Genomic DNA, 26,221 nt, shown 5'->3' on the forward strand with positions numbered 1-26,221 from the left:
TAATATATCGCACTTGGTGTGTTCTGGCTAAATAAGTTTTACAAATGTTTTCTTTCTTGAATGTGCATTTATTAAATTCACAGAGTCAAAGAAAATGTTTTCTCGTTACATTTTTATTCTTTTAAGAGTTTGAAATATCAGCTTTACAACAGACACAAAAGGATGAAACTAGAGGAGATTGTTGCTATGATTGTTGTCATTATGAGATGGAAATATGACTATTTTATGGTTTTTTAAAAATCTGCAAACAAAAAGAAACAGAGACAGAAGAAAAACAGCATGAAAGACTCAGTGATTGACATCAGGACTGGGAACACTGGTCTCTCCTCAGTATCTCTGAGACCAGAGTCTGGGAGCCCTGGGTGGCCTCACAGGTCACAGAGCCCACCTTCCCCCACTGGTCTGCAGTGAGCGTCAGGGTGCTGCTCCAGCTGTAGAGGCCGTCATTCTGCAGCACTCCAGGAGTCCTGCTCTCCTCCCCTCTGATGCTGCTGCTGCCACTGCTGTCGCTCGTCTTCCAGGACAGACTCCAGTCTGAGGGGAAGCCCTTGTTGGCCACACACATGAGCGTGGCCCTCCCATTCTCCAGCTCCTTGTTGGAGGGACCCAGCACCTTCAGGGCGGGGCGGGTATCACCTAGGAAACACCAATCAGCTTAGAGGACAGGAACCACAATTTGAATTTCTCCGTTAAGAAGTTTCAGTCAGGTGTTTTTTCTGCTCCACCAGTCATTCACTCACACATTGTTTCACTTCCCTTTAAGAAACCTCTCATGCATATCAGCACAGAGAGAATCATCACACAGTTTGACCTGAAATATGTTCAAACTACACTGGAAATAAAAGAAGCAGATGTGGAAACATTTACAGCAGAAGTTTGGCTTTAAAATGATTAGAAGTCTAAATCATGGATGACTGAAGAAATGAGTGGACACAAGCACAGAGCAGCTACTCATTCATATAGATTTGAAATGTTATTGAACAGCTCACATGATTTCAAACTAAATCTGAAACATCTGACACGATAAAAACATCAGAAAACAAACTTTAACTCATCCAAACAGCAGCTGATGTGGTGGAAATTTACAAACTAATCATAAGATGAAGTTTACTCTTGTCTACATATATTTTACTATGACAGAAATGTAGATTAAACAAGAGAAACTTGCAGAGCTCATCTGAATTAGTCCAGTAAAAAGGACAAACATCAAAAACTAAATTATTTTAAATAAAAAAAACACTTTTCTCTCATCTAAGCAGTCTAACAAATAATTATTAAATAAAATGATAAAATATTTAATAGCAAACACAGTTTAATTAACTTACTTCCAACATTCAGTCTGGTTCCTCCACCAAAAGTCAACCACAGTGATACAAACTCATTGAGCCGCCGTACAAAAACCTCTGACTGTAGAGAGACACGGCTCTCTGACTCTGTTAGACTGAACTAAACCTACAAGCCCTCAAAATACAACTTTATCATCAGAACCACAAATAATAATTAATGCTATGAAGCAGCCCAGATTTTTATCTGAAATTGAGTTGCTGAATATACATTTCCAAAGCTGACTTTGTTTCTTAGGACAAACTTTATTTATAAAATAATGAATCGATTCACACAAAATGTTTCCTAGCCCTTCCTATTAAATGAAATTAAAGAAAAGAGAAAAAAGCTCTAAGACTGACTTACTTCCAATATCCAGTCTGGTTCCTCCACCGAACGTCAACCACAGTGATACAAACTCATTGAGGCGCCGTACAAAAACCTCTGACTGTAGAGAGACACGGCTCTCTGACTCTGAAACAAACAAACTCAACAAAATAATTCACTGTTTGTATCATTTAATAATATTATAATAGTGTAAATAAAACAAATAAAAACCATTACAACAATATTGAAAGAATATGACTTCAGAATGTACATTTTACAGTTTTCCACATGTTCTCTTTAAACCTGACACTTTTTCTCACAACTCTAAACACTGAAACTAATTCTCAGCCTAAATTTGTCATGGTCCTGGGTCTTTTGACCCAGCGTTTCGTGTTTATTATTATTATGATCGTATGTTCTAGTTTATTCTGATTGTGTTTTCGGGTTAAGCTATTCTAGTTCTTTGGTTTTGGTTTCTGTTCTCGGTCAGTATCGTGTCCCTGAGTTCTGTCAGTGTATATTTCCTGTTTTACTTTGAAGGTCTGTGTCTTTGGTCAGTGTGTCTAGTTTTGCTTCCCTTGCCTCGTTAGCGCTAATGTCTTCCAACCGTGCTTCCCTCCTGTCTCCTATTCCCTGATTACTCCACTGTGTATTGAAGCCCTGTGTTTGCCTTTCAGCTTTTTTCGCATTGTTAACGTTGGTTCACCCTCATCTTACGCTGCGTGTTCTGTCTGCCTGTGTGCGAAAATTTATTTTTGTATCTTCAGTTTTGTTATTTTAGAGTTCAGCATTAAAGCTGTTTTGACTTCACATTTGCCTCTATGAGTCCTGCGTTTGGGTCCTCGTCTCCTGCCTGCACACAGCGATCCATGACAAAGTTTAAAAACTCTTCTGATTCATGTAGTTATGTTTTGAATTTCACAAAAATATTAAGTTCTGGAAAGTGTACCAGTATTTTTTTCAGAATTTTGTTTTTTAATTTCGGAAGGAATATGTCCATTCTTAAGACCCTGCCTACACATAGAAGACTGTGCTCTGTGCTGTTGGTTGAAGGCTTCTAACTGGCAAACATTAAGATTCAATTAGGCTTTTATCACCATGTGTTGCTTTTGACATGTTTTACACACACACACACACACACACACACACACACACACACACACTTTTTCAAAAGACTTCACTTACATTTATTATTTTATGTGTCTGTGTATGAGAATTTGCAGATAAGTGCTTGGTAGTGCTGTGTATGAAGGTGTGTGTGTGTGTGTGTGTGTGTGTGTGTGTGTGTGTGTGTGTGTGTGTGTCAGTTGAGTCACTGAGTGTTCAGAAGTCTTATGATTTGGGGGAAGAAACTGTTTTGCATTCTGGCAGTGAGGGCCCAAATGCTCCGGTAACTCTTGCCAGAAGGCAGCAGGGTGAAGAGTGTATCTGAGGGTGTGTGGGGTCCTTCACAGCGCTTTGCAAATGCAGCAGGTGCAATAGGTGGAGGGAAGAGAGGTTCCAATGATCTTCTCAGCTGGTCTCACTATAGACAGAGGTGGAAGACGAATATAACCAAAACTTCTGCTAAAAGTAAAACTGCTCTTTGTGTCTGCAGTGATATCTACAGAACAGTGAGGAATATTCAAAGGGAGACAGGATGGATGTATTTTCTTCCATGAAATAACCTTCTTTGTCATTTCTTAGCATTTCTCACCTGCTTTAAAATACAAGACCTAAACATGGACACTAACACATTACACTGACTGAATTATCAGATTGAAAAATGTTACAGAATCAGACAATTTGTTCATGGACTCATGAGCAGAAATGATTAAACCATGTTTTTCATTCTTTCCTTTTTGTTATCTGACACAGGCAGATGTGGCTTTTTTTGTCAGCCTACTGTAATAAGTTTAGAAAGTATGGCCTCCGTTATTTGATCAGTTTGGCTTAACAACATCTTGATGAGTGTTTTAATAAATCAGTATACTGGCCATTCTCCCTGGATCTCTGGTATCAACGAGGTATTTTTGCCCAGAGAACCACTGCTCACTGCATATTTTCTCTTTTCCTGTCCGTTCTCTGTAAACAGTAGAGACTGTGGGAAAATCCAAGCAGTTTCATAAATGTTCAGAACAGCATGTCTGACATCAACAATCATGCCATGTTCAAATTCATTTAAACAACTTTTCTTCTCCAATCTGATCCTTGGTTTGAACTTCAGCAGATCATCAGCAACATTTACCCGTGGCTAAATGCACTGAGCAGATGTCATGGACTTAGCTTATTATACATTTACATTAAGGAGCAGATGAATAGATGTAATTCAGTGTTCAGTGAGTGTAATAATATCATTATCAATCATTACTGTGGAACACAGAAAAACACAAAACTAGATAACAGAACCACAAATCACAGTTCACTATCAGACCATTCATTGCCCTCCACATGTAATAATGTTAATATGAAGAGTGATGCTCTGAGGAGGAAACAGCTGCAGCTGACTGACTGTGTGTTTGCATATGTGTCCTTCCTCTCTGCTCACAGCTGTTAAGAGGCCAGTGTTGATCAGTGGCTGTCCAGGCCTTTCAGAGCCACTCACACACCAGCAGCACAATGATGATGTCACTGACTCTACTGCTGGCCACCCTGGGGCTCCTTGTTCAGGGTGAGACTCTCTGTGAAAACTTTGCTTCAGCATGCAGCCAGGTTCACCACAATGATGTTCTGCTATGATGGAGAAACTCTGAAACAAGCAGCACTGAAATTCTTCCATCTGTTCTCCATGTTAAAGAAATGATCCTTTAATGTTTGGATGTTGATCATCTTTAATCTTTCAAACTGGATTTGTCTCAATAACTCTTCTTTTTCATGTTTCCAGGTTCATCAGGAGAAATCATCCTGACTCAGACTCCTGGATCTCAGTCTGTTGTTCCAGGACAGACTGTCTCTGTCAGATGTAAAGCCAGTTCAAGTGTTAGCAACAACCTCCACTGGTACCTTCAAAAGGACGGAGAATCTCCCAAACTCTTAATTTATTCTGCTACCAGCCGTCAGTCTGGAATTTCTGATCGTTTCAGTGGAAGTGGATCTGGGACTGACTACACTCTGACTGTCAGCAGAGTTCAGGCTGAAGATGCAGGAGTTTATTACTGTCAGCAGGGTTACAGCTTCCCGTTCACACAGTGATACAACGCTGTACAAAAACCTCACACAGCTGGAGAGGAACTGAAAAAAGAAAGAAGAAAATCTGAACTGTCAGCTGCTGAGAAACATACATTATTTTATGTTTATTAAATATTTTTATATTTTGTTATAATATGTTTTTTATAAATGTTAATATTATCAGTTTTAACATTTTCATTATTTTTTATTATTTTAATTTTTAAGCAAGAAGTTTTTTGTGCTCAAAACATGTCTTTATTGCTACAATTAATTATCTGTAAAACAGAGAATATCGATACGAGCAACAATTGAAAGCAATCATTTAAATATTTTATCTTTGGATTATGAAAGTTAGAAACAATTTTCTCAAACCCAAAACACTAATGACTAATTCATCCTGCTTTAAGTTCTACAGAAACACAAATATTTATGATTATCATGTAATCATCTTTAAAGGAAAACATTCAGGCAACGTGTCTCTGAAGTGTTTTAGGTGCATACACACACTATATTATATTTTACTACATCTTAATTTAATTTAGCAATACATATTGACAGTTATAAATATTTGCACTAACACAGCTGATTTGAGAGTATTTATGTTCTATTTTAAATTATTGTTAGCATTACTGTCAGCTATTAAAATGGGATCATAGTAATTCACTGTTAGACAACAAGAGACACAGACTGTTTTCTCTCTGCTCCTGTTTTTGGTAAAGTTCTCCATGCAAATGATACCATGTACTTTAATTATGTCACTGAATCTCTTTATTAATATTTTTTTAATGTCATGATCAGAATCAAATGCAGGGCAAAGAACTGCTTCAGGATGAGAAATTATGAAGAGCAGCTGGTTCATCGACTGCTGACGTGACCCAAACAGCTCGACTCACATTAGATGTGGACATAAGAACACATTCAACCTTTTTACTACACCTGATGTTTAACAATCTGCCCTGTTGGAACTTTTCATTGTTTTCTTCCTTCTTTTGCTTCCATCTGTCCTTTTGGGAGGAACTACATCCTGGTTTTTAAAAGCTTTATTAAAAGAACAGCAGCAGCCTTGTGGCATCTCATCTCATCCTCTCATTCTTTGAGCCATAAATTTAGGGACTGTAACAGGATCAACAGATGTTTACATTTTAAAGTGTTCACCAGTCTTAATTCAAAGAACATATTTGATACATTTTTATTCATTTAAAATGTTGAGCTTTCAGCTCTACAACAAGAAATAGACAAAAGTAATGACCTAGCCCTCGTGCTCCCTCCTCGAGCATATTTTGTACTTTTTTTATTTGGTGATCATTTTGGCTGTGTTATAGCTTGTGACATGAATTTTTTAAGGAAATCTTCTTTTTGGTAGAATTTTTTGAAATCTGGTGTCTTTTACTTTTACATCATCCGTACTCTGTTGATGCATTTTGCACCCTGTCGATACCTTCGTGGACAAAAATGTAAAAGCAAAATATCTGGCATTAAATCCTCATACAGCAAAGTTTTTTCAGCTTTTTTTGTTTTTCATAAATCGCTTAACCAGCATGAGCCCTTTTCAAAATGATCAAACATTAGATTATTTTCAGGGTTTTAACTCTTGAAATGTTAAGTATTTATTGAAAAAACTCACAAATGGACAACAATGCATCTACAAAAAACTTTGAAACTATTTTTAGTAGACAGCAGATGTGGTTTTATTTATTTCTTGCTTTTTCTTTTTCTTTTAATTTTTTTTTCCTCAATTTTGTAAGTTTTGAGTCTGACATGAAGCGATAAAGTACAAATGAGATTTTCAGTGTTTGGAAGCATCACTACTGAACCTGAAGGATGATTATCAGACAGAAGAGCAGCTGAATGGAAACACATGAAAACCACTATTTGAAGACCTCAGTTTTTATTTGAAGTATTAAAACCATCAATAGTGCCACAAGCATGAAAACATGAAAACTATCAAAGCAATACAGACACAGAGGGAGCAGACTGAGAGAAGCTGCAGACTAAAGCCAGTATCAGAGTCCCAGTGAGTCAGCTCAGGACTGGGAACACTGGTCTGTCATCAGAGTCTCTGAGAGTGGAGTGTGGGAGCCCTGGGTGGCCTCACAGGTCACAGAGCCCACCTTCTCCCACTGGTCTGCAGGGAGCCTCAGGGTGCTGCTCCAGCTGTAGTGGCCGTCATTCTGCAGCGCCCCGGGGCTCCTGCTCTCCTCTCCACTGCTGCTTCTTCCATCCACCTTCCAGGACAGCCTCCAGTCTGAGGGGAAGCCCTTGTTGGCCACACACATGACTGTAGCCTTCCCCTGCTGCAGCTCCTCACTAGAGGGCGCCAGCACGGTCAGGGAGGGGGGGACTCGACCCACTGCAGAGAGAGAGAGAGAGAGAGAGAGAGAGAGAATAGATGTTAGAGAAACTGGGAATTTGGGTGGAACTGCTCTCCAGTTGTTTCAGTTCCCTCTCTGAGCTTGGTAACCATGGTAACAGAAAGGCTTCAGTGCTGAACCATGGCAACAGACGAGTTTCAGTACCAAAGATAAAAATATTAAACCGTTTCTTTGACTTCTGATGTACTCGTGTGTGTTATTTTTGAATCATTTATTTTACAATAAGAATTAAAACTATCAGAAAAAATAACTTTTCAGAATTTTATCAAAACTCAAAATTTAAACAATTTAGTTTATAAAACTGGAAAAAAACAACAACTTATTTTTGCTGTATTTGGGAACAATAAAAATAACTTAATGACAAATTAAATCTCATAAACTGAGCCCAACTTGGTCAGCATGCTTTTAGAGTATAGTTAAATGGTAACCATATGGCAGTATAGTAATTTTAAATCTTCAACAAAGATGAAATTAAATGGATGACAAATTATTTGCAGATACTTTGGCAAAAGGTTAAAACATGGAAACAAAAATGTGCCATCTATGAACTGTTTTTGAAGATAAAATTCTAAAAAAGTTTTAAAAGTTTGAGTGTCAGTGAAAGAAAATGCTCAAAAAGAATTTAGTGTGAAATCATAATGGCATCATAAATGCATAATTATGCATTTATCTCATAATTGCATGATTTGTTGAAAAGTATTGTTACACTTTTCTGTTGCACTGACTTGTGTCTGTATCACTCTGTTCTGTTTTTTTGTATTTCTTGTATACTTGCACTTTATTATAGTCCTATGTTGATTTACTGTTATATGTAGCACAATGGTCTTGGAGGAACGCTGTCTCATTTCACTGTGTACTGCACCACTGTATATGGCTGAAATGACAATAAAGCCACTTGAACATGTTACATGTCAGTCGTGACTTGAATTTCTAAAAAATCCAAGACAGTGTGTTCAAAAGCAAAAAGAGATAAAAGACCACAAATAACCTCATTATCAGTAAACCGCCTGACATAACACAACACTCACCCACAAGAAAAACTCAGTAAAACTCACAAACAACAACAACTGGTAAGCTGCCCGAGTCGCACACAGTGGAGCGCCCGCGGAAAAAATAACATGGTGTCTCTGTTATGGGTTGAATATTTCACATTTCTATCAAGTAAATTATTCCATGACGTGTTTTAAATTAAACTGAAGAGTCGTGAGTTCATTAGTCTTTGGTGAATAAACAATGACATAGTCTAATATGTCATGTGTCGTTGTTTCTCTCAAGCTATATTTACCAAATTTGGACTCTTTTAACTCTAACACATCGATCCAAATTCACCCACAGATGCTCAACTGTCTTAAACTCTGAAGGACTTGAAGGACACTTTATATGATTTATGTCAAAGAATAAGTGGTGTCGTAAAAACGGCTGTGCAGGCAGGAAAAGACTCAAATGCCGACTCTCAGAAACAGGACGTAAAATCAAAACCAGCTTTATTTGCTGAATGGAAATACCAAACAAAACTAGACTGGGGAAAGTATAAACTACAAACACAAAGAGGCACACAGGGAAACAGCCATGAGGGAGGACGCAACACAGGACTGAGGGAGATGCTGACCTAAATACACAGAGGGATAACAAGGAAGTGAGAACACACGAGGAACCCAGCTAACACGAATAACCATAACGAGACAGAACGAACATGGAAACACAAGACCTTCACAATAAAACAGGAAACATGATGCGGGAGTGGAGAAGAGGCAGACGTAAGGGAGTGAGGGAACACGAGGGAGAGAGCAGACACGACGGGCTGGGAAACATAGATAAACATGACGGAATGAAACACAAGGAGGAGAAACAAGGCACAAGAACTCACACCACAATATAAACACAGACACACAGAGGGAGACACAGAGGGCAACGACACAAGGGGAAATCTAATAACCAAATCTAAACAGAACAATCCAGGCATTAAAGAATGATCCTTTACATAAACAAGTAGACTTAACATAATACAAAAATGACAAAAACACAGGAAACTCAAACTGCTTGGTCGAATGACCCAGGACAATGACAAGTGGTCTTGAATCATTTTAGCAAAATGCTCCTGCAGGAGAACAGCCTTCACATCTCCTCACTGCACGGGCAAATTTTGACTTAATTTTTCATCTGTCTATAAATCATGAAGGGTTCATCCGAGTCAAATATGCCGTGAAAACTCTTTTTAGACACATCCGATTGATCCAAGGACCTTCTGGCATCAGTCAGAGCATTTCCATAGAGAGGCACTTTGCATCAGCAGCACCATGCTCCAGTGCTCTGGGAGAGTTTATAGTCCTGAGAGTTGAACACTGGATGACTGACAGCTGTCCTTCATCACAACAGAAGCCACAGAAATCCTCCTCATCAAAAACATGACTTTGATCTGCGTCCTCATCTGGACTCTCCTCTGCTGCTGCTTCACAGGTAAAGTCCAGAGAATCAAACTCCTCTCCTCTATCAACATCTGTCCCTCTGAAATGAAGCCCACAAAACCATGAAGCTGCTTTATGTTTTTGTCTCTGTATCCTCAGAGTCCAGAGGACAGATCACAGTGACTCAGCCTGGAGCAGTGAGCTCTGCTGTGGGAGGAACTGTGAACATCAAGTGTAGGACCAGTCAGAATGTTTATGACTCTAAGCGTTTAGCCTGGTACCAACAGAAAGATGGAGGAGTTCCTAAACTGCTTATTTACTACACTAGCACTCGAGATTCAGGGATTCCAGCTCGTTTTACAGGCAGTGGATCAAACTCTGACTTCACTCTGACCATCAGTGGAGTCCAGGTTGAAGATGCAGCAGTTTATTACTGTCAGGGGGAATTCTATGTTAACAGTCAGTATTCATTAAAACATTGAAAAACAGTCGTACAAAAACCTCCCTCAGTCAGACTGAACAGAAGCTGAACTGACTGCTGCAGCTGGAAGATACTGCAGAGACTGATACAGTTCACTGAGGACACACACACACACACACACACACACACACACACACACACACACACACCAACAAGCAAAGGAGGAAACGAGGGACCGGGAGAGAAAAAGAAAACACAACATAAACATAGCAGGTCAATCGGAGAGGACTGCAGATGAGGAAACATAACAGATTAAATTCGGGGCTCCCTGGCATTTTTATCTCTGGATATATTTCCGCATTTACTAATAAATTTTAATTTTTGCTTTCAAAATGTGAGGAAAAGCTTTTATTTTCAGCTCCAAAGCACAATTTTATGATTTGAAACTTTCAGTAGCTCCACTGGTAATCTTGATAATGAAACATTTTGTTCTTGTAGTTCATTAAACATTCCCATTAAACTACTTAATGCAGCAAAATTCTGGATAGGGACTGCAGTATAGCATTTTCATGATCATTATTTACTCACTATTGTTTTGAACAAATAGTTCCATTCATTAAATGTAACAGTGCAGCATATATTAGCAGGCACTTATTAAAGCACAAAGTAACTAAACATTATGCTGCTAACACAACTTCGGCTCCTTGCAAGCAGCTGCATAGACAGCATGCTAATGCTAAGCTAACTAAGAATCCATGTTGATGTTGAAGCTGAGTCCAGCCCAGCAGCCAGACCCTGAACTTCAACAGGTAACAAATGCATGAGCAGTCAGGCTGCAGCCTCTGTTTCTACCTGTTTGTGATTTAAAAGTAGAATCACTGTGATGATCACTTTGAATTCTCTTTGTGCTGGTTTTAATCTTTACTTTGTGTTTTTGGCTTTGCATTCATATACCTAAATGCCAAGAGAAAGAAAATATGTGTGTCGTCGTTAGGATAGGGATTTATGTTGGTGTGAGAGACTGTAGCCTACAAGTTCATATTGTTAAATGATAGTTATGACATGGTGTGTTTCAGGTGATTTTACAGAAAAAACACACCCAAATAACGTATTGAATTACTTTTAACAAAAAAACCTCTGTATATTAAATTACTTGTTAAAATACCTACCCCGACACTGATCACGAGAATAGACTAATTCTTATACAGAGCTTTTCTACTCCACCTGCGCAGTCAGAGTGTTTTATACAACAAAATGCAACGTGCTGAAACATTTCATTGAACATTGAAACATTCAATGAATTTGCATGAATGTAATGTCTTTAATATCCTGCTTAGTAATGGCAGTATCTCTCAATTCCCCTTCGCACTTATTCTTTAAACAAAAGCTTCGCTTAACTTTATGTATTGAAAGTGGCTTAATTCTACTGACTCATATTGACTACAGATAGCACGCTGGTTTCCAATTAGAACCCTGGAAATCATTATTTAGAGTTTAAAATTGACATCACCACAAAAGTAAGACAAAGACTTGGTTCTTATTTAGTTTATTTTTTTATTCTTTAAAACTTTTAAAACCAAACAAAGCAATGAAAAATGAGAGAAGAAATTCGATTTTTTTTTTAAAGCTACAGAGTGCAGACTGAAAGTAAGACCAGCATGAAAGTCACAGTTAGTCAGGTCAGGACTGGGAACACTGGTCTCTCCTCAGTGGCTCTGAGACCAGAGTGTGGGAGCCCTGGGTGGCCTCACAGGTCACAGAGCCCACCTTCACCCAGCGGTCTGCAGGGAGCCTCAGGGTGCTGCTCCAGCTGTAGAGGCCGTCATTCTCCTGCACCACAGGGCTCCTGCTCTCCTCCCAGCTGATGCTGCCACTGCCATCCACCTTCCAGGACAGACTCCAGTCTGAGGGGAAGCCCTTGTTGGCCAGACACATGAGCGTAGCCTTCCCCTGTTTCAGCTCCTCACTGGAGGGACCCAACACTGTCAGGGCGGGGCGGGTATCACCTAGGAAAGACCAATCGGCTTAGAGGACAAGAACCACAATTTGATTTTCTCTGTTAAGAAGTTTCTGTCAGGTGTTTTTTCTGCTCCACCAGTCATTCACTCACACATTATTTCACTTCCCTTTAAGAAACCTCTCATGCATATCAGCACAGAGAGAATCATCACACAGTTTGACCTGAAATATGTTCAAACTACACTGGAAATAAAAAAAAACCAAAGATGTGTCAACGATTTTAAAAGATGTTAAGCTTCAACATCATCAGTTCTTCATAATAAACGGCTTGTTCTGGATAAGAAACTCAATACCACTACTTACCTCATGTGTTTTTTTTTTATTGCTTACATTGTTTTAAATGATATGATACAATAAGAACACCAGAGATCTTTATCTTCACTCTGTGCAGTTTAACCTGAGGACAGTAACATTTAATTCATCCTAGAAACATTAACGGTGATGTAAAACAAGAAAATAATAACAGGATGATTACAGTTTATATTATTTACACATCATTGTCTTTATGCCAGAAATATCAACATAAAATCTGAGCAAAGCTGATGGAGTCAGCCTCCATGATATAATTGTAGTAAAGCTAAATAAATCAAGCTTCTTTAAAAACATTATAAACTTACTTCCAACATTCAGTCTGGTTCCTCCACCAAAAGTCAACCACAGTGATACAAACTCATTGAGCCGCCGTACAAAAACCTCTGACTGTAGAGAGACACGGCTCTCTGACTCTGTCAGACTGGATTAAATCTAAAAGTTCTCAAGACTTAACCAGATGTATGTATATGTAAAATATCCTCAAGTCCACTCTGATGTTTTATATTATTTGTTAATATTCATTTTAACATTTATTCTGAAGCTAACTTTGTTCCTTCATGAAAATGTATCTAAAAACTATTTTACTGAGGGTTTTTTTTTTTTGGCACACTGAACAGAAAAGTCAAGATAACCACAAGAAAGAAATTTGCTAAAGTAAATGAGGTTTAAGTTTGACTTACTTCCAACTTGCAGTCTGGTTCCTCCACCGAACGTGTACCACAGTGATACAAACTCATTGAGCCGCTGTACAAAAACCTCTGACTGTAGAGAGACACGGCTCTCTGACTCTGTTAGACTGAACTAAACCTACAAGCCCTCAAAATACAACTTTATCATCAGAACTAGAAATAATAATTAATACTATGAAACATCCCAGATTTTCATTGGAAATAGTCCTGAATGTCTGAATATTCATTTCCAAAGCTGACTTTGTTTCTTAGGACAAAATTTATGAATAAAATAGTTAATCAGTTACACAAAAAGTTTCCTAGCCTTTCATATTAAATGAAATTAAAGAAAAGAAAAGAAAATTACATTTTAAAAAAAAAGCTCTAAGGCTGACTTACTTCCAACATTCAGTCTGGTTCCTCCACCAAAAGTCCACCACAGTGATACAAACTCATTGAGCCGCCGTACAAAAACCTCTGACTGTAGAGAGACACGGCTCTCTGACTCTGAAACAAACAAACTCAACAATATGAATTCTTTAAATCATAATTTCATAACATATGTTAAAATCTCCCAGTTCTTTTAATCTTTGGGCTGAAGGAAGGACAATACTCGGTGTATAAATGCTCAATCAACAATATTTTATTTCCATACAATTCAACACTTCAGAGCATAAGAACCATCATGATGGGGAGACCTGCCTGCAGAGGGTCACCGCAAGTCTCAAAATGGTGACGGGTTACTCAGCTTCTTATAGCCTCTAGTAGCCCCCACCTAGTCGTAAAAGCTTAAACATTCACATTCTTTCTCTCACACGGCGCCTAAGTTATGACCTCGGCTCCCTGTCTTTCTGCTCTCTGTAAAGGTGGGGGTATGGAATGTAGTCTGTATCGAGAGGAGAAATATTTTACTGCTATTATTTGCTGCTATCTCTATAATCATCATTACCATTTCATTGTTAATAGTGATGTTGCTTTCACAGATGCATTCAGATGTTCAAATATATGGGTATTATATTAGTCTTTATTACAAGTCCAGCAAGAACCACTTTAAACTGTTGAGTTGAATCTATAATTTTAAAGGCTTTTGAATGTTTTTATATTCTTATACTGAAGTCTTCAGTGGGTGAAGCACTCAAAGAGCAGGGACAGGAAACACGTCTGCAAGGCATGCTTTTGCAGAAGTGAAACTGAAAGCAGACTCTGAATGCAAGTACTGTGAGTAGGATATGAAACTGTATTAAGCTTTTAGTAGAGGCTTTGGATTAAAACATTTATTCAGTAGAGTACACATACATAGTTTTGGTTCGGACATACACGTAACCACACACACACTTAGTTAGAGGGATCACTGATAGGGGAAAGTTCAAATTGTTTTGCTTGGGGTTGCTTTTAGACTATATTAGGAGGAGCAAACATATTGGCAGATCTGAGAAGGAAAACCTGTGTTATGAAGATGAGTTTAATCTTTTATACATGATTGCATTTGAGCATATTAAAGAGCTGTGGCTCCTGGTCAAGTGAAGGTCAGAAACTCTTGGCGGGCGTTATGATCAGCCAATACACGGTGAGGATGATGGGAGCTCTGAAAGGAATTGCAACACACCTGCTTACATGACATATGCCTGGAGTTATGTTTACCACTTATATCCTTTTAAGTAAGTTTAAGGTTCATTTATGTTCAGTTTAAGTAAGTTTCCTTCATGGTTTGAGGATCATCATTTGAGTGTGAACTTTAGTCTAGGAGTCACTCATAGTTTAGTTGTGTATGAGCTCAGGCCTTATGTCTGGCTATGACAGAGGTGTGAGGTGAAGCTGGGGTGCAGGAGAGGTCATGACACGTACACAGTACACAGCACGCACGCGCCCCCGCACGTGCACGCACACAAATTAGATAGACTCATTTAGGTAAGAGTTTATAACTGCAAAGTTGTGCCTGTATGAGTGACATTTTGTGCAGAACGTGGACCTGATGTTCCAGGAAGATAAGCCTGGGCAGGATGGAGACAGGAAGCATCTGCCTTCGACCGAAGATGATGTTCTATGTTAAAAGTCATTGTGGTTTTGGAGTGACGTATGCTTTGTTGTCCTACCCCTATAAGACCTTTCTGTCTAATGATTGTAAGTTTAGTTCGACGCTGAAATCTGCACAGCGGTCGGACTCACACATGTGTTCATTAAAATGCCGTCCAATCACACCCGGCTGGATCTGTGTTATTTTTAGATCCCTCTCTCAATATTTTTGAACCTTAACATTTGGGGGCTCGTTCCGGTGAGAGAGAGGGAATTTTGGTGTAGATGGAGAGATCCAGGGTCCGTGGTGATTAGATGGGCAGATACGAGTCAGTGGTCTGAAGTGAGAGACAAGCCGGCTTAAGCAAAGGTAAGGCACATACCTGTTGAATTTTCCAAAATGTGCTGGAATTGGATATGACAAAATTGAAGTCTACTCACTGAAAATTACTGGTGAATGTCTGTTTTGAGTTTGCTGAAATTTTTATGAGGTTTACCGGTTGAAGTAATGATAATGAAGTATAAGTGACAGTACTGAGTAATGAGAATAAAGGAATGAAAAGAGAAAGCAGTTGGACTGCTAAGTGAACTTAGAAAGGTAGGGAATTTGGTCATTGTGTGGGTTAAAGTCCCGTTGGTCATCTGGTCTACGTGTGATGGTCATTTTTGTGGGTTAGAGTCCCCTATGTCCACAACGGGAGATCTGCCTCAATCTTAATCCTGTTTTGGGTGTAGATTGTTGTTTCAAATTATTATAAATTCTTCTAGGACGACAGCGGCGTCTGTTAAGAAGCGCATTTTCTCGGAGGTAACGCTCCCTCCTGGATAAAGACGTTTATCCTTGACCTAGCGGCGACTAATGGGATAGTACGGTACGACAAACCGGGGAGAACTGGGGAACCTCCAAAATTGCTAGGAGTTAGAGTCTCCTATTTTTGCACTTATTGGGCATGCTGGCAAATTAAGTTAGGTTTAGAAATCTGGACAGGATAGTCAGGGACTGCCCTGGTGAATTGAGCACAAAAAGTCAGGGACTTATCGGTTGGAGCCGTTATGGTAAATTTATCAAAATTATATAGGTTTTAAAGGCCTAGAATCTGTGCAGTTGTAAATATAAAGACGTCTGTGTAATATAAAATATGAGATCTATGTGGGAGATCCGTTTCTGCACCACCAGTGCACTACCGGATGTGCACTGATGGTGTGTTCATGCAAATGAGCAGCGGTGACGCGCAGAGAGGGTGGTTTCAGTTTCGAGTGTATTGAGCTTTATAACTATTGTTTGAAAATATTGCTAAATGCCTGTATATAAGAGGTTGGTGTTGCTTATTACGAGAGTATAAATGCAGTAATTAATAATACATTAGTGTGGATGTATAGTAATGACTGAATTTTGATAGATGTATATATCTTGAGCCATAAATGCTGGTGTGTTTTATCTTTAGTTATGTGTGTGTGTGAGAGAAGCCGTGAGGATGATGAGAGGTTTCAGTTTTTTTTCTTTTTTTCTTTTTGACTTGCTCTTTCTGATTATGGAAGGCATGTCCAAAATACTCGCATGAAAGCGTATTTTGTGTGATTTTAACTGTGTGAATGCTGTCAGCATTTGATTTGAGTGACTCTGCGTGAGTTGTCTGAGTGAGAGAAAAGGCAGGGTGTGTGAGACGATTTATGGCGTCTGAAAGAGGTTAGAACCTTTAAAAGTGTGTATGAAAGAAAGGAGTGTGAAATATATTTCTTTTGTGATGTAAAGTAGGATGTTCTAAAGTTTGAAAGTGCTTTTAATTCAAGAAATGCATGAGTGATGGTATGAGAGGTTGAGTTTCTTTTTCTCTCAGTTCAAAAACACAGGGGTATATATACTTGGTACACCCACTTAAATTATTGTGTGACTGATGCTACAAAACTGACCTAAAGAATGGTGATGTGTGTGAAGAAGTGTTAATTGTTCTGATGTTTGAAAGAGTTCTATTTAAATGTGTGTGAGTGAAATGAAGGTGTATTGTTTTTAGATTAAGATTTAGTAGAATTATTGATTGTTTTTAGACTATAAATACAAAGAAAGAGGAAGTCTGAGAGAAGTGTGTGCGTAGCCAAACTGGAGAGTGTGTGCTTGAAACAGGAAGTCTGATTATAGCTTGTGAGTTAGAGAGACATTGCAACATGAAAACAGAGCAATTAGAGACTGAATGTCTTAAGAAAAGTAATAAAATATATTAATTACATGTTTTAGAAAAGAGAAAAATCGAGAAAATAAATACATGAACTAACAATTACATTAATGAATTGAAAACGCACGTACACGAATTGTTACATGTGAAATTATTGTTGGAAAGTTTAATACACACATGAAATAAAGAAAGCAGTTTACACTCCTTTAATTTCCAGAACCAGTGCGTCCCCTAGACCTGATAACACCCTTGCCCAGTTGCCCCCTGTATCAGGCGAGCATGGAAGGCTGGACAGCCCATGACGGGTAAGATCCCACCTCGAAACCCTGGGACAACCTAAGGCAAGGCGCAGTCACGATTGCTTGAACCTGGGTCCCTAAGTGAGCTTGGAGTCACTGGAGGAGACGGGACTTAACGGGTAAAGCCGCTGGGCACAGGCGGAGGGGAAATGTCATTAACAATGACCAGTGATGAGCCAGAGAGAGAAAACACACCCTGTCAAAAGGAGTCTGAAACACTGCAAAAGAAACATTTACAAGATCACAAAGATCACAAAGAAACATTTATAAAAATCACACATACAAACAGAAAATGCACTAACCTTACAGAGAGAAGCTCATGAAGATTAATGCATAGATTGTGATTAAAACCTGGCTAAGAACACAAACATATGTAATTAAATCAGCTTGCTAATTTCATGAGTGTTAAAATGGTGTGAATGTTGAAGAAAATACACTTAAAACACACTTGGATAAAATAGAGTTGTGGAATAACTCAAAAGAAGCTGCATGACAAGGGAGTGAGTTATGGAAAAAAACAAAAAAAAAAACAAAAGAGAAGTAAGTGATTAAAGCAGTTTAAAAGGGTGACTTAGGAGTGCTCTTGCACTGATTGATAAAAGTAAGTGATTAGGATAGAAAGAAAATGAAAATAATTCAATAATGTGATAAGGTTTAAACATGTATTTCTCTTGTCAAGTTGACTTGCTGAGAGGAGTCACTATGCAAATTAGCTGGAGCAGAGACACTTCCTGTGTGCGTGTGTGTCGGAGGCTTTCAGTTCAAGAGAGAGCGGTGGCTGTTGAAGATTATTTGGTGAAATATATAAGGGTAAAGTATCAGGATATTTGATTACGGTGGTCAGGTCTGTTCAGAGGGGCAGATTTGGACAGGAAATTTATAATGTAGTGATGACGCGTTGTTGAAATCGGTTTATATTTTATGCTGAATGAAAACATGGCAAAGTGAGGAAGGGAGACATTGTGCAAACGGTCTTTGATCTTTTGACGAGGTTTTCAGTGTGTTGAACGGGTGAAATTTAAGATTGTTTCAGATTTTTGAGGCTGTTGTTTTTATTTCAAGAGAGGGTGGTTTGATTAGACCTGGATATGTCTGAGAGGGGCCCAAAAATTTTGTAGTAGTGCACTCAGGAAAAAAAAAACCTGTCAGGTGATTTTGTTTTGTACTTTGATGAGCTAATAATCAGCTCTCTTTTTTCATTTTTGTTCTAAGCAGGCCTGGAAGAGAGTGAACTGACGGCGCTGACAAAATTACCAAGTACGAAAATCAGGTGGGCTTTACAGATCACAATTGGCGGCGAGTCTCTGTTTAAAAAAGGATTGCAGCGATTCAATCCAGTCAAAAGTATAGAGAACTATTTTCCTAAATAGGAATACGAAATAAAACAAATGATTGAGCTCATTTTGCTGATGTGGAGCATCTGACGTGTGCAGAAGGCTGCAGTATCAGCAAAAAGATCGTGTGTGAATGCATGTGAGTGAATGCGAGTGATTGGACCAAGGGGGGAAATAAATGAAAGGACAAGTGGGAGACTTAAATCTGGGGGTGCTGATTTTGGGATGTTGATGTTTACTTTGAGGTAATTATTTACTGGGGTTGGATTATGTTATTACATTATAGAATGCTAAATGCTAAAAGGGAAACATTGTTTGATGAAATTCAAGTTACCATTAACTGAGGTAACACATGATTAATAACTGTTCTGGTTATGTTTATTTTTGTTATGACATAGACGGGATCAAAAAGGGACAGTTGAGTATGAAATGTAAACTACAGGTTTTGTTTCCAGGAAATTCCGAGGATCCAGAGTTCAATGGAGCAACGAGTTTGAGAAGATTTGACATAATAATTAAATTGATTTTGTTCCTTAAACACAGGTTTTCAGGGCTGGAGCAAAATACCGGAGAGAATTGCTGAGCTGTTCTGAGAAATGATATGACTAACCTTTTTTCCCTTTTAATTTCCTAAGCTTGGGTGGAGCATGTTGAGTTTTTTGCCACATGAGATGTGTCAAAAAAGAGAGGGATTTAAGATTTAATTTGTTTAATTTGAAATGGGTTTTAGTATGATTTTATAACTATTGGGGTTGTTTGATAATTTAAATATGGTAAAACTGGGGCAGAGATTGTTAATTCTAAAGAAAGGATTAAAATGAACTGAATCCTGTTTAGAAGACAAAATACGGTGTTAATAAGAAGTTGTACACCAAACTTAAAGGGAAACTGTGGGAATAAAGGATATGCTTTGGGGAAAATAGGGAAGATTTTCTTTTTGTGAAGATTTTTTCTTTTTGATTTTTAGGATAAGTTGTTATAATGTAGGCTTTAGAGACAGATAGTAAATAGATTTATTTCTAGGATAGAGGAGAGTTTTGATGAGGATGTTAGAAGTGTTTTGAGGCCAAAGGCCTGAAATTCCTTTAGCTTCTAACTGAATTTGAGGTGGCCCAATAACAAATGACAGAAAAGAGGAACTGAATAGGAGTTTGCTTGTAACTAAATGGGGTGACATGTAAAATATTGGGATAACACATGCAGCTCTAAATTAGTCCTCTTATATAAAATGCAGTTACAGAATAACAAATGCTTGTTGAAGTGACCAAGTTTTTGTTTAAAACAGAAGCAAAGGGAAAAAGCTTATATATTTTGGTTAACTCTGATAAAGTATAAATTAGAATGAATCATTACATTAAGAGCAGCAAAATGAAATAAAATGATATATTAAAACAGGTTAAACACAGGAAATGTGAGTTCTAAAATACAGGTGGAGTTCAGCTTTTAGCTATGATGAAATTTATTTAGGAGCTATTGATAATGTGCTTACACTTAGTGATTAAAGTGGTTGTTTTTTTTTTTATTTTTATCCTTTAGTAGAATAAGCAGGTATAATGATTTTCTTGATACATTTTCTTGTGATAGGTGACTTTAGATGAGAGGCACCTGCAGCAGCAGCGACAGTTTTGTGCATAGGATGCTGATAATCAGATAAGGAACCAACAGGAAGCCTGCAGAGACGTGCAAGCAGTGCTTTGAGAGTTTTACAAAGGCTGAGTAATGTTACGAATACGAATACGAAATTAGGTTCATGTTTTGAGTAATATTAGGTTGAATCAGGATTGAATAAAGAGACCACTTGAGGAATAGAGTAAGTTAGAGCCGTAGGAGGAGAAGGTGTTTTTTATCCTTTGCAGGGGACGAGATTTCCACGAGAGAGGGACCAAGGAAGAACCTAACTTTACCCATGGAGTGTTCTTAGGGGGAGCTGGCATTACTAGAGAAGGTCAGAGTAATGTTATAAGTGTGTGGTGACCCTTTTTAAGGGTCACCAAGAGAGGGAGTATCGAGAGGAGAAATATTTTACTGCTATTATTTGCTGCTATCTCTATAATCATCATTACCATTTCATTGTTAATAGTGATGTTGCTTTCACAGATGCATTCAGATGTTCAAATATATGGGTATTATATTAGTCTTTATTACAAGTCCAGCAAGAACCACTTTAAACTGTTGAGTTGAATCTATAATTTTAAAGGCTTTTGAATGTTTTTATATTCTTATACTGAAGTCTTCAGTGGGTGAAGCACTCAAAGAGCAGGGACAGGAAACACGTCTGCAAGGCATGCTTTTGCAGAAGTGAAACTGAAAGCAGACTCTGAATGCAAGTACTGTGAGTAGGATATGAAACTGTATTAAGCTTTTAGTAGAGGCTTTGGATTAAAACATTTATTCAGTAGAGTACACATACATAGTTTTGGTTCGGACATACACGTAACCACACACACACTTAGTTAGAGGGATCACTGATAGGGGAAAGTTCAAATTGTTTTGCTTGGGGTTGCTTTTAGACTATATTAGGAGGAGCAAACATATTGGCAGATCTGAGAAGGAAAACCTGTGTTATGAAGATGAGTTTAATCTTTTATACATGATTGCATTTGAGCATATTAAAGAGCTGTGGCTCCTGGTCAAGTGAAGGTCAGAAACTCTTGGCGGGCGTTATGATCAGCCAATACACGGTGAGGATGATGGGAGCTCTGAAAGGAATTGCAACACACCTGCTTACATGACATATGCCTGGAGTTATGTTTACCACTTATATCCTTTTAAGTAAGTTTAAGGTTCATTTATGTTCAGTTTAAGTAAGTTTCCTTCATGGTTTGAGGATCATCATTTGAGTGTGAACTTTAGTCTAGGAGTCACTCATAGTTTAGTTGTGTATGAGCTCAGGCCTTATGTCTGGCTATGACAGAGGTGTGAGGTGAAGCTGGGGTGCAGGAGAGGTCATGACACGTACACAGTACACAGCACGCACGCGCCCCCGCACGTGCACGCACACAAATTAGATAGACTCATTTAGGTAAGAGTTTATAACTGCAAAGTTGTGCCTGTATGAGTGACATTTTGTGCAGAACGTGGACCTGATGTTCCAGGAAGATAAGCCTGGGCAGGATGGAGACAGGAAGCATCTGCCTTCGACCGAAGATGATGTTCTATGTTAAAAGTCATTGTGGTTTTGGAGTGACGTATGCTTTGTTGTCCTACCCCTATAAGACCTTTCTGTCTAATGATTGTAAGTTTAGTTCGACGCTGAAATCTGCACAGCGGTCGGACTCACACATGTGTTCATTAAAATGCCGTCCAATCACACCCGGCTGGATCTGTGTTATTTTTAGATCCCTCTCTCAATATTTTTGAACCTTAACATCTGTTTCTCCCATTTATCAGTACAAGGTCTTCTGCACACAACATTCTCTTCATGATTCAGCAGTATGAAATGTCAAGAAACAGTGTAACACATTCAACAGTGTCGAATAATACAGGTCAATCCAATAGATCTAATGATTTTCACACTCTTTTAAGTCAGAAGTATAATGCAAACTAAAACTACATACTGATCACACACTCTATATTAAGGGGTATAATATGATCTACAGCAGTATCATAATTCAACTACTTTGATTACAGATATAAGGTAACATATGATAACAGAATAATCTCACAATTCCCCCTTTTGATCTCTTTTTTAAGAGATCACTTCTAACATACACTCCAGCGTTACAAGGTCCAGTTCTTCTTGGTCCTGAGGCCCTCTGTCCCCCTTTAACGGGTCGACCATATGTGGAATGACCTCTGTGTTTAGCAGTTCAGATACAAGAAAAATTAGATTTACAACAATAACAGCAGTTACAGATGACACTCCCATCACTCCCCAATTCTCCCACAGCTTTATTTTGGTGCTCCAGTTTCCCACCCCCATCTTGGTGCCACCTTATACCTTTCAAATGTGCTCAGACTAGAACCTCTGTCTAAGGAGCTTTAAACCTTTATTTTATTGCTGCAGCTACCAGTATCTTCCAGTTGGGTGATTCTCAGCTTCTTTCTTCGACTTCAGGGGTTCGACCACCCTTTAGTCGTTGCACAGATCAGGGGATTATTCTGCCCCGATTTCAAACAAAGATCTGTGTATTCTGGGGTCACAACTGTGTCCCCCTTTTTGCCAAGATCCTCTCGAACCTCGTTGGTCTGGTGTTCCTAGATTTTGGCCAACCCCTTCATGGTTATTGCTGTGTTTATGGGATCCATCTTCTCGAGGAGCCCAAACGCCATGACACTTGACCCCAGTTGCTGTCTCGGCAGTCCCTACATCTGTCTCTGCTGTGAAGGGTCCTCATATCTCTGTGTCCCCGTCTGGTGTCTGTTCCTTTCTCTGTAAGAGACAGAAAACCAAAACACCTCTCTCCCTAGCCTTGATAATCTAATGTTGTTATCCATTGTTCTTCCGGTGATGCAAATTTGGTTTAAAATATCGTGTTCAGGACTCTCTGACCAAGGGACTTATTCTAATCATAATCTATGTATGTGTAAAAAAAAATCAAAAATTAATGAACCATTTCTAAGTCTAACACACTATAAGCTTAAGTTTTACCATACCTAAATTATTAAACACACAAATAAAGTCATAAAATGTTCATAAAACCATGGTTTGATGTTAAAACTCAACTTCCACTCCCCCTTTTTTGACACACTCCCATGTGTCAATTCACCGGGGCTAGAAAATTAAAAAGGTTAGTGACATCATATCTCAGAACTCAAAATTAGCAACCAAAGGGTTAAATCTGCAGTTCCACACTCTCATGTGAAGCTACAGTCTCCTCCTGTCCAGTCTCTCTTATCCTCCTGCTCCTGCAAAAACAAAACAAAACAAAGCGAAGCATCCACCCTTCTCTTGCCGGCTGGGTGAATTGTTTGTTGGCATTTACTGATCCTAAAGTTCGTGCAGTCATTGTGTCAGTATCAAGTCAGTCAAAACTTTTAGTCCGTCCATCACAGTCCAGTCACATGCATTCATTCACACCCATTCATACCAGATGTTGCTGATAATGGAGTCTCACGCGCAACCTATTCGAGCATCCATCACCAGCAAGATGACGTCATCATTTTAAAAGGAAAACAATTCCTTGTTTTTGGACTGGATTGACTCGCTGCAATCCTTTTAGACTCCGGACCTACCACGTGATCAGTGTCCCATATTAGTGAATTTCTCCAAAGCCCATTATAATCATGGAGAAGCACACTTTGCAACTGTTTACAGTAATAATATTTTATAGCGCTTTAAATTTCAATCTTTCAGGCCTGGTTTAAAGAGCTGATTGTTAAATCATGGACTCACAACATATCACCATCGGTGGATCACACCTCTCAGATGTTTTTTTTTTTTCTTCCTCAGTGCACTGTAACAAAAACGAAAACAGACGTAACCAACAAAATACTAATAAAAATAACACAAACTAGGGCCCGTTGCAGACATGTCCAAACATAAAACTATCCCTCTTTCGCTTAGAGAAAGAACACAAGCCAAAGCTCACTGATAAAATCAAGCTAGCGCTAAGCAAAACCAAAAAATCAACCAGAAATTCACAGGAACGTTTTGCTTCCTGCCGGGACAATATTGTGTAGGAATGAGAACCTCAGGTACCGTAGCACCTTTTGTTCCTCCTTGAATTAAATTTCAATCACAGAAAATGCCGTACTCCGACCTAAAACTTCATCATTTTCACTCTGTGCCTCTGTTCCTCACCAGGCTGTGTGAAGCACAGCAAAGAATTCAGTCAAGGCCTTGAGCCATAAACAGATATCACGCACAGACATTGTTTTCATAACCAAACTGTTTCAGACCTTACCCCTAAAATCTACATAAATGTACTCTGGGTGACATAAAACACATTTTAAGTAATCAATGGTAATCAATGGCTCCTCATAAAAATTATTTTTGGATGTTTGTGTGCAGCATTTTGCATATCAGCATAAGCATTTGTTAGCAAAGCATTCTTCATTGCGTCAGCGTGTGTGTGTGTGCGCATCATTCTTCGTTGCACAAGCGTGTGCATGTGTATGTGTATGTGTGTGGATCACTTCTCAGTGAATCAGCATTTCAATGTGTGTGTGTGTGTGTGTCATTTTTCACTCAATCAACGAGTGCACATCTGTTCATGTGTGTGTTTCTTTTCATCAGTGTATGTAGATGTGTGTGTTCATCACTTTCCTGTTCTGGTGTTTTGGGTAAACCACAGCCTGAAGCGTGCCCTGGGGTCCTGCCCTCCTCCTTTTCAGTCTGTTTGCGACCATTGCTGCTGCTGCTGCTCAAAGTTCAGTCCGTGCTGGTTCTGACCCCAATTGGGGCAGTCCTTTCTCCAATGTCCATGCTCACCGTAGGTAGGTGAAACCTGCATCTTCCTCTGTGTTTTTGTCCATTCTGATGTGCCTTTTGACCTCAGTTACTCCTCCTGTCTCTGTCGCGCCCTTTTTGCTGCCCGATCATCCGTGTTGGCCCATCACTGTCCTGCACAGTGTTAATGCAGAGTTGTTAAGGTCAGCATTCTTTTGCTCGGCCTCACTTTTCATTCGGGCTTGGCGGGCGTCTCGTCACAGCTCTGTCAGCTGACGCAGTCTGGAAATTTTCCCCCCGTGTAGTGAAACGGGCCTTGGTTTTAACGCTCTCCGTCTCTGCTGCATGAGATCGCTTTCCTGCAGCACTGGGATTTTCCGGTTGTTATTGTGGGTCCAGCTATTGCAGCATTTGGTCAGGGTCACGTAGAGGGGAGAGCAGGAGTCCAGGTCAGCTTCGGCTTTCAGGGCCAGCAAAGCAGCCTGTAATTAAACATAAAGAGAAAAAACAAAAAAACAAAAACAAACCGAAGTGTACGAACAGGAAAATGATGTTGTGTTGGCTGTGTTACAATGAGAGGGGAGAAACACCGGGCCAGGCCCTGTGTCAGCCTTCTCTCCCCCTTTTTTTTTTTTTTTCTTTCTCACGATATAATTAACTCATAACCCACCAAGTTGACAGGACAACATGCACATGTTCAAATTCCTAAGATCATGTTTAAAGTCACAAAAGAGAAATTTTCTTTCCGTCAGTAATCAGTTGTGTTGTTCAATCATCAGAAAACATCTCACAATTTGACTGTTAACCACTAAATTTGTTATTTCATCACTGGTTGGTCATACCGGTCTCTTTATTTTCTTTTTTCTTTGAAGCTAAATTGTTGTCCTGCAACCCAGAGGGTTTATTTGTTAGTAATGGATAAACTTCATCATTTAACAACAGGTGTATGTTAATTTTTGCTGCTTTAACCTTGCTGGAAAATCTTCACATATTCCTGAGTGTAAGCTGTTTTTTCATTGCATGTGTGTGCATTTGTAGGCAGGTTAATTTTAACTTTTTCTCCAACTAGGCGTTACCTT

The 26,221-nt window shown here is 38.9% G+C and overlaps 3 gene segments (V, D, J or C); 2 read left to right on the forward strand and 1 right to left on the reverse strand.

Moving 5' to 3' along the window:
- The window catches only part of LOC100695241 (Ig kappa chain V-III region CBPC 101-like), a 201,447-nt gene that overhangs the window by 81,778 nt on the left and 93,448 nt on the right, over positions 1-26,221 (forward strand).
- Positions 4,156-4,821, forward strand: LOC102076165 (immunoglobulin kappa variable 2-29-like). The segment is given in 2 exon segments: positions 4,156-4,300; positions 4,514-4,821. Coding segments are annotated over 2 exon segments (360 nt in total).
- Positions 11,526-26,221, reverse strand: part of LOC102076541 (Ig kappa chain V-V region MOPC 21-like) — an 811,057-nt gene continuing 796,361 nt past the window's right edge. The window contains 2 exon segments of the V gene segment in view: positions 11,526-12,001; positions 13,394-13,431. Of these exon segments, the coding sequence occupies positions 11,676-12,001; positions 13,394-13,431 (364 nt within the window).

This window comes from Oreochromis niloticus, linkage group LG22 (genome assembly GCF_001858045.2).
Source record: "Oreochromis niloticus isolate F11D_XX linkage group LG22, O_niloticus_UMD_NMBU, whole genome shotgun sequence".
Taxonomy (NCBI): Eukaryota; Metazoa; Chordata; class Actinopteri; order Cichliformes; family Cichlidae; genus Oreochromis; species Oreochromis niloticus.